The following is a 9254-nucleotide window of genomic DNA, read 5'->3' on the forward strand; positions in this document are numbered from 1 at the left end:
TGTGTATATTTATGCTGAATGTCCTAATGCTCACGGTTTCCATGCAGAAGCATGGGTGACGGCTAAACTCAAGGTCACTTCTTCATTACAGTTAGGGCAGCATTTCCTTCCAGGCGTGTGGCTGCAATGGGGTATAAAAGAAATAAATTACCCCTCAGGGAGCCTGTCACAAGCGCAGGAAAACAGGGCAAGTTCCCTCTTCAAATCAATTTAAATTCAGCCAAGGAGTGCAACCAGTGGCTCTGAAGAATGACAGAGACCCCCAGCCTTGACCACAGCCGGTATAAATCAGACCTGGAGCCAGGACTTTTACCATACTGAGCAATGCGTCTGCATTGCTTAACCCAAGACCCCTCTGCAGACCTAATGATGGCCGAGGCTCATTCCAAGACACCAGGAGGCCTAACTGGCCCAGATCGACTCCTGTGTCTGCGTAAGGAAAGAGCATCAAGCTTTATTATCAGAGGAAGCAAGAGAAACAGGCTCCCCAATTTATCTTGTCTTCTCACAAAAGTGTTTTATTTTGTTCTTTTTCTCTATCTTAAAATGTTTTAACACCAAGAGGATGTTTATATGCTTTTAGCCTTAAAACAGATGGTAAACTATTTGGGGGAGTTTGTTTTGTTTTCCACATAAAATTTATCTGCATTTACTGTTTCAGCTTACAGAGAAGGGGGCAGTTAAATGCGGCTTTTTCCAAGGGCATTTTTTTTCTTGTTCGCTAAATATAGCCACACTTTTATTCTATTGGCAGCAATTATGATTCCTTAGTCTGTAAGTGTTTACTGATTTAAAAGACGTTCTTTCTCCGAGAGCCAGAAGGATCAAGGTTAGCTTTTTTTTTTTTTATCGCTTTCAGCCACCTTGTTTTCATTACTTTAAGCACAGTTGTGCGCACACCTCACCAGCAACATTGCTTTCTTCATAGTACAAACGGGCATGTGCATGGTGTCACAAACATTTTACAGGAGCTTGTTCAACACGCTTCCACGAGATTTATGCACTTAGATATGATTTGTTGTTATGTGTCTTCACCCATTTAATAGTTCTGGGCCAGCTGCAAGAAGTGCATGCACACATGCACAGACACACGCATGCAAATATGCAAACACAAACAAGAGATTGTCCTTCTGATGTGGCATGTGGATGGGATGTTTAATATGTTGTGGAAAAGGAGTGAAAGGCATTTCCTCCCTTATATGGTTCTTTTTTTACTGCAAACTGCATTGTCATGCAAAGCAGATGAGAGGATTCCCAAATAGGACAAGAAGAATGAGATGCAGAGAAAAAAAAGCGCAGAGGTTTGAAAACGACAGTGAGTTACGGTAACCCCAAACACTGTCAAGCTGTTTGGGCTGGAGCAACTATACATCTAACACCCTCCTCTGTACGAACAAAACCATGAAGTAACCGGAGCATTAACTGTTATTGTAGTGAAGGAAGGGGAAGCCAGTGTAAAAAGATACAGTCTGCTTTGTGATTATTGAGTTAGCCTCACACTTTGTTGACTTTGTTCTGCTTTGCAAAAAGTGTGAGGAACGAGCAGGAAAAACGATGCCTATGGCATGGACAGAAAAGCCTGACTTCATGTGAAAATCATTTGTGCAATGCCGGTTTCCACATTGCTGAATCCCGCTAAGCCCATCGGAGTCTGTGGCCGGAGCTGGTGTGTTTTACACACCTCTGTCAGAGCAGCTTTTCTCTGCCTCAGAGCACACACACACACACACACACACACACACACACACACAAACACACACACACACACACACACACACGAATTCTTCTGCAGTTATCCTTATTTCACAACAAAATGTTTTGTCTCATGTAAGAATAATAAAGTTGAACTTTTGATAAAAGGCTATATATGAGAGATGTTTAAGAACAAATGATGTTTTGCACTGATAAATCAAGACTAAAAGCTTGGGTTATGTAATCAAATAAATAGAAATGGCACTGAATTGTTTACACAACCTTGTAAATTACTTTCTCAAATCGGAAAAAACCAACAAAAATATAGGAAAATAATTCGCCACTGACAGAATAAACTGTGACTTCCTGTCGGAGCATTCCTTCTAAAATGACAACATTTATCTCAAAATATTTCATTCCTCATCGGCAGTCATGGCCACTAATGTGCTGGCTGGAGTTACGCACTTTGAACTTCATCACACAACAAAGAGAAGCAAGAGTTTCGACTCGCCGGCCTCTGTTGAGTGTTTATTTGTCCGTTCCATTTATATCCCTCCATCCAGCTGTCCGCGACTTCCCACAGTCCAATAGGTGACTCTGTGAGGCAACATCTGGATTCCTTCCAGCCCCTGTCTATTCTAAATTAACAACACTGCGATGGCTTTCTTCTCTCCTTGTCGAGGTGCCAGAAGACTAAAGCACTTAAACCACAAGTGTGAATGTGTGATGACAAAGCAGCAGAGAAGCGGTCATCTGAGAAACTCCTTGTGTTCTCTACACTGTGCAGTATTTATGTGAGCAGATCACTTTACTTGCAGTATACATTAACTCTATAGGACTGAGCGAGAGGCTGCAGTTGTGCTGTTTTTGTAGATGCTAAATTGTTTTTCTGTGGAGTGAAGAGTCTTTGCTAAACCTTATTTGGGGCACAGACAGAAATAGATAAGCTAAGTTTAAGTCTCTGTAATAAACTAGATCACATCAGCATGACTTTCCCCTAAGCACCTCTATGTCATAAACTGGATGTAGAAGGAGGGCATGGAGTTCATAAGGGAACATAATAATAACATTAGTAAACCATAACCAGTAAAAATCACATCCAATCTGCCTGTAAAGTTGAAGCTGGCATCAGCCTCGATCTCCATCAGCAGCACAGAGCTGCCACAGTGTGCTCAACCAGTGCAATGCACTACAGGAATTTAGAAAGGAAATGCAAGCTACCGCACTGCCTGCTCACAGAATTAACATCTGTAACAGATTTTTCTTTTTTTTTTGGCATGTGTGCATGTGTGTGTCCCCGTTATGAGAAAATGTGACAGGACACAAGCTGCTGACGTGCTGCCTTCTTTAATGCACTGCTCTCCGTGACTATCGAGGAATACCAGTGGGACAGCTCTGCCTCTCTTGCGCTGACAGAAATAGCCATCATGTCCACTGAGAGTTCAGCCACAGCCTCCAAGCTGAACATGTTTACAGAAAAAAGGGAATTGTTTTTCCAAGAGTTTGTGAGCTAGCACGAATGATATTTACTACGTACTAAGCCTTAAAACCTCTCTATTGGAACCGGATTTATGAACAGAAATGCTTAGATTATCAAGAGAGATTTTAAGTGGACTGCAACAGCCGAGGCGGTTACTGTCACAAAGGATTTACTCATCCTCCAACCAAGTGAAGCAAACATGTCTGACTACAACAGAAAAACCACACTGACATGTGGTTTTCTTTTTTTATGTCAACTCCACAGATATTTTGGTTTGTTAATTTTGGGTAGGATTATCCTGCTCATGTTCCTTGAGATAGATTTATTTTTCCCTCATCCCAAGGCCGTCTTGAATTACTGTAGCTTTGTACGTGTTGCAAAGTAAACACGTTAACAGGCAGATTTAAATATGCTGTTTTTGGGGCTGCATGGGAGTTAGGGAAGGTGGAGACATTTTCATGTGACTCGGCCACCCATAGATGGGATACGATTCAACTACTTCAGCATTTTAAAAGATAAATCTGCCTAAAGCTGGTTGTTACTTGAGTTCAGGTGACTAGTTGCAGCTAGTTCTCGACTGGAAAATATAAAGAAGCATCGTAGATGACGTGTTGCTGTGGAATAAGAGACCTTCCCATCTGTCTAGAGAAAAAGGAATTTATAGATTTTCGCTTTACTACAACCAATAAAATAAAAGAAGTCATTTATTCACTTTCCTGGAGGAGACACATCCACTCGACCTGTTCAGGGCAGTCAGTGCAGCCACATTATTGACATTTCATTTGCATGGAAGCTTTGACCTTTGCAGCACAATCTGGTCAGGATGTTCCACTGTTTAAGCAGGACCCAATACAATGCATGAGCTCTATTTGATTTCTTTATTTGTAAAGTCCAGGTTTATTGATCTGTTGTTTCCAAAAAAAGAAACCATTGTTACAAAACTCCACCCATACCGAGAGTCAATCGTGTGTCAAAATTCATCTTTAAAGACTCAAAGCACATAAGAGACACAGTCTGAATAAAAAAGACAAAGACTGCTACTTCTGCTCCTTGCCCCAAAGCAGATCAAGTGGCAAAATCCTGTTGGTTTGTCCCAACACCGGATGATGGATAATTGGTCGAGCCCCATCAGAAATCAGTCTTTAATGATCCAGTATTTAAAAAGCTGTTTTGGATCAGTTTATGCTTGGATGGTGCTCTTTGCGCTGAAAGCCAAGTAGTAGACCAGGATACCAATGAGGGCAGCAACCACTTCAGTAGACACCCATGGGCCATTCCATGCACCCTGTAGTGAGCGGGGGGAAAAAGGAAACAAGTTTAAGGACAGGAGCAAATAAGGCAAATGAGGGACAGCCAATCAGAAGAAAGTTGGCTTAAATAGTAGTTTTATGGTTTTAAATGGAAAGAAGCTAAAACAGCTTGTTTCAGTGTGAATGGCCCGTGGGGCTGCACAAATGCCAATAAGAGACAGATAAGGATTATTTTTAAATGAGAATCACACAAAGCTAAAAGTGGAACTGGAGTTTTATGTTTGCATAAGTTTGTTGTTTTTAATGAATGCAGAGATTCCAACCATAAATCAGACACTGGCCCCTGAGATGCATCTGCACAGGAAACGGCGAAATCGTGACCAGAGACCGCAGCAAGTCAGTGACATTTGGTAACGTCAAGCAACGAGGGGCAAAAAAATGCTGGCAACGTGAAATCGACAGATCCCCGAGTTAAACTTTGAGAGCAATTTAAGCCACTACCAATGAGAGCGCAACATCCTGTTGATTGTATGACGGTATGATGTATGAGTGGGTAGTAAATAAAGTTAGAGGCTTACCTGCACACTATCATGTCAAATTTCTGTTAATCATGTGTACTTAAGTCCAAAGTTCACTTGCCATTTGCTCTTCTTTAAGCTTCACTAATTCTTAAGGAAAACAAAATGACTACTCTGCAAAATAGAGGCCTGTAAGAGTGTGCAGGCAGACGATAATCTCTCTGGGTTTATTCATTCACTGGAGACCTTTCAAACATGCCAGGAAGTTAAGTGATACTTGATGTAAGCTCACTAAAGCTGATACAATTTAAGGGCGTTTACTGGCTTTTAATTTGCAAGACAGCATGATCATGACTCAAGTGATGGGTTCAGTCTGAGGTCCTAGAAGAAACTCACCCTGTGGTCAATGTTGACAGAGAAGAGAGGGTGAATGGCATTTACGTCTTCATTGTTTCTCTGGGCCTGGAGCAAATGAGATCAACAGATTTAATTGAAATTAAAGCATATTTGATTATAAAGATGACTCATTCCAAAACAAGTGGAGCTCAAGCAAAAGGAAACTGTAAGCTGATCAACAACACATAATACACTAACCTTGCGCAGGGCACTATAGGACTCCTCATCGAAGAATTTGACCTGATATGTTCCAGAGGTTGCCTGTTTGTGAGGAAGACTCCAGGACACCTGATGGAAGGAAGTACACATTCAATAATAGAAAGAAAGGCAAAGGAGTATTTTAATGCCCTGCTGATTAAAGGGTTAGGGATAAATGTAAACTACTGTCTAAGCAAGTCATAAGGTACAAGTATCCTAACGACACCAGTAGTCCTTATTTGAAAAGGACACTCACATATAGTAAATCACCAATAATTTTTTGTTTTTTTATAAGCTCTACATGAGATTATTGACCCTTCACAGATGAACAAACCTCGGGGCAACCACCTAATCAAAGACATCCTGTGACTATTAATACAATAGAAATTACTTTTGACAAAGGAATTAATTCGATTTTTCATTGCTCTGGTGTGTGTGTATATTAATGTGTTGGTTCACTTAATTTCTATAATTTGCTGTCCACTTTTTCTTTTTTATTGCAATTTACTGAAATTACTGTCAGGTTTATATTGTTGATTGTCATTTATGCTTAGAAATATCTACTCATATATGCTTAGAGTTGTATAATCAATGTCATGTAGTTAGAGGTTTGATCCTTAATAGTCTGCAAAGGCATTGTGTGCATTCCAGAGTGATCTGGCATTCACACCCACATCTTGGGAGCATGGGAGAGGGCATACCTTCTCTTATTGTTTTATGGTAGGATAAACGTATCTATGTCTGTTTTAGTCTAAGTGCCTTTTGTTTAGGTGAACTGCTGGACTTCCACACCAGCAGGTTTAGGGAAGTCTTTATGGGGTCACACTCTGGCGTTGGTCTCCCTCGTATACGAAAATCACGAAGAGCTCTGCTTGGTGTTCAATGCTTTTGCTGTGTAATTACATTGTCTTCAACGTTCCAGCGAATAGGTTTAAACTACAAACCTATCAATTACTGCTACAAGAAGTCATGAAGTCATGACCAAACTGGCACGAAAATCCAGTTAAAAGGCAGCATGTTTTGATATCAATATGTGTATATATGAATCCATCCAGCATAGTGAAAATGTATAACAAGAGGAAGCACTTTGATATTTTCTCCCACTTTTGCTTATAAGCTTTAAGGGTGGTCTCAATTAAGAGCTGATCAGTATAGGCTAATACCAGCCAACTGACTGCTGTGGGTCTATCAGTAAATAAGATTACATTTACATATATCTGTAACTAATATATATTAGTTGTGTAATACTATTAATAATGATTTAGTGCTGTCTAATCTTGCCTGAAAGAATTCAAACAGTTTCAGAAACTTTTTATAATGGAGACATTATTACTGGCACAAAGCTGATAAAAAAAACAAAACAATGAGAAGTAAAGCAGTATCAGGTAAAAGTTTAACCACGATCATCTGGCTCATAATAGATTTTTGACAATCAGTACAACCCAATTATTTAGACAGCACTGAAATCATTGTGACTATATGTTCAACCTTCTGTAGGTCAGTACCCATAAACCCTACCTACAAAGTGCTACTTCTTTTAAAGCTGCTCCCTTTATAAGGGTCACCACAATGGATCGTTTGCCACCACCTTCACCTGCACTCTTCCTCTTTTTCTCCTTCCTGACTGCTACATACTCAACATCCTCTGTCCAGTGTACATTTAGAGTTTCCTACTCTCACCTAGACTAGCCTCCTTCTCTCTCCCTGCCTCCTATCATCTTTTCCCCTTCTCCTCTTAATTTGTCTTCAGTCAGTTGTAGCACACTATCAACCAGCAGCCTGTTGGCCAGCAGCACTGGAGGTGGCCATTGTTGTTGACCTGGGCCCTGATCGATCTGGTATGGAAACCTTTTCCTTGATGCCCCGCATGTTTGATTTGGCAAAGATTTTACACCAGATGCCCTTCTTGATGCAACCCTCCCCTTTCATCCAGGCTTGAGACTGAAAGCCCACCCTGACCCAAGAAACACTCTGCTAACAAATCAGATTCAGTAAAAGCAAGTGTCTTGACCTGTAGCTACATGTGAATCCATACCTGGTACTTTCCAACATCCTGTCCTCTGGTTACAGGGAACTGTCTTCCATTGACATCAGCATACAGCGTTACGCTCTGCAGAGGGCAGAAATCACAATGAATGCTCCAGTAGCATCAGTACATCATTGTGCTGGCTGCCTTGAGGTGTTAGAGGTGGACAGTTACCTGTGCTCCGTTGGCGCAGGTCAGGCTGAGTTCAACGATGAAGACAGACTCTGATGAGATGACGGCGTCAGAGGTGGTGTAGGCCGACGGAGTGATGACTGGGTCCGTGCAGCTCTCTCCTATGGGCACAAAGAGCAGAGCTGAGGTCAGCTGAAATCCTGGATGATCCTGGACATGATCATCTACACAGCATCTATAGATAACACAACTTTCACCACTCCGCCCTCCTGTGGCTACGAGATTGCTGGTAGTGATTCAATGAATTAGCTACTAGCTAAAGCTGATTAGCATTATAGACTTATTAACCCGGTATTCTCTCTTCCAGCGTTGTCTTACCTGAGCAGGCGACCACCAGCAGCGCGAGGAAGGCGGCTATCCGGATCATCGTGACGTCTCGGAGGTTGTTTGAGAGGTTTCGTGTTGCTCCTGAGGTCCAGTTGCCTGAGTGCTCAGCTCCTTCCAAACAGTAAAAAGGAAGAAGTCCACCTCAGCTCACAGCGCTTCTGCACCTCTGCGTCTGCGCACCAATGACGTGGACTCTCAAAACCGCAGAGCACCCTGGGAAAAGTACCTCGTCGACACGTCATCCGAATCAAAATGGCCGGAAGTCAGTAAATGATGGATCCAAGCAACTTTAACAAACTAATCTTATTTTTACGAGTTTCTAATAAAAGCCTCCCTCATGGTCATTCACACTACAGCAAAGTAATAAAGTAATAGATAAACAATTAAATAACAGAAAAGTTTAAATTGGACAAAAGTAAAAATAAATAAACGAGTGGAAGAATGAGTAAAGAAGAAATAAATACATTTTGTGTGAATTACAGAGAACTTTGTGTTATAATAACAGCACAGTTTGGAGAATTAGATTATTATTATTATTATTTTACAATTTAAGCCCACAGAGTTGCGCTGACATATGTTTTATTTATTACAAGAGCATTTGTTTATAATGTATAAAGGAGGAGACATGCGGTTGAGAGTGCACTTCTAGTGCTTATATCGCATGGATCAAATGTGTACTTAAACTACTTTACAATGAAAGAAAGTGGAGGTTTACTTAGCATCAAAGTGGTCTGTATGTGGCCCATGATTCACAATGAGTTTGACATCCTTGGGGATCTAGGGTATACAGAAATTTGTGACATTGCATTTGAAAAATATGTAATAATTCAGTTATAATAATATATATTATAATAATTATTATTGTCATTATTTAATTATCTCCACCTTTATAGACAGGTTGGACAAAGATGAGTGTCCAGTTGAGGGAACCTAAGAAATCTCTTTATTAGATATTTTGTGATTCTCCTAAATTGAAAATCATGTAAAGAATGTACTCAGGCTACTGAGAAGCACCTTGGTGAAAGTCAGCAGACTACCTGGTTGTGGTGCTTTGTTAATAAATGATGATCCCTCCATGTTCAGGGTGATTTGCTTCCCTAAGTAAAGAAGAGTGAGGCCTATTTTTTAAACATACCTTTAAGTGATTTGAAGCAATATAAATCAAATTTAAATAA

General features: G+C 40.6%; 1 protein-coding gene across 1 annotated transcript; it reads right to left on the bottom strand.

Annotated features, from left to right (window-relative positions):
• Window positions 1-4031: 4031 nt before the first annotated feature.
• Window positions 4032-8262, bottom strand: ssr4 (signal sequence receptor, delta). Its single transcript, XM_003448160.5, has 6 exons — window positions 8071-8262; window positions 7735-7853; window positions 7570-7644; window positions 5535-5624; window positions 5337-5402; window positions 4032-4457 (listed from the first exon to the last, which is right to left on the bottom strand). Exons 1-6 carry the CDS (start codon window positions 8117-8119, stop codon window positions 4353-4355), a joined length of 504 nt encoding a protein of 167 aa, XP_003448208.1. The 5' UTR covers window positions 8120-8262; the 3' UTR covers window positions 4032-4352.
• Between the last annotated feature and the right edge of the window lie 992 nt (window positions 8263-9254).

Source organism: Oreochromis niloticus, linkage group LG20 (genome assembly GCF_001858045.2).
Source record: "Oreochromis niloticus isolate F11D_XX linkage group LG20, O_niloticus_UMD_NMBU, whole genome shotgun sequence".
NCBI lineage: Eukaryota > Metazoa > Chordata > Actinopteri > Cichliformes > Cichlidae > Oreochromis > Oreochromis niloticus.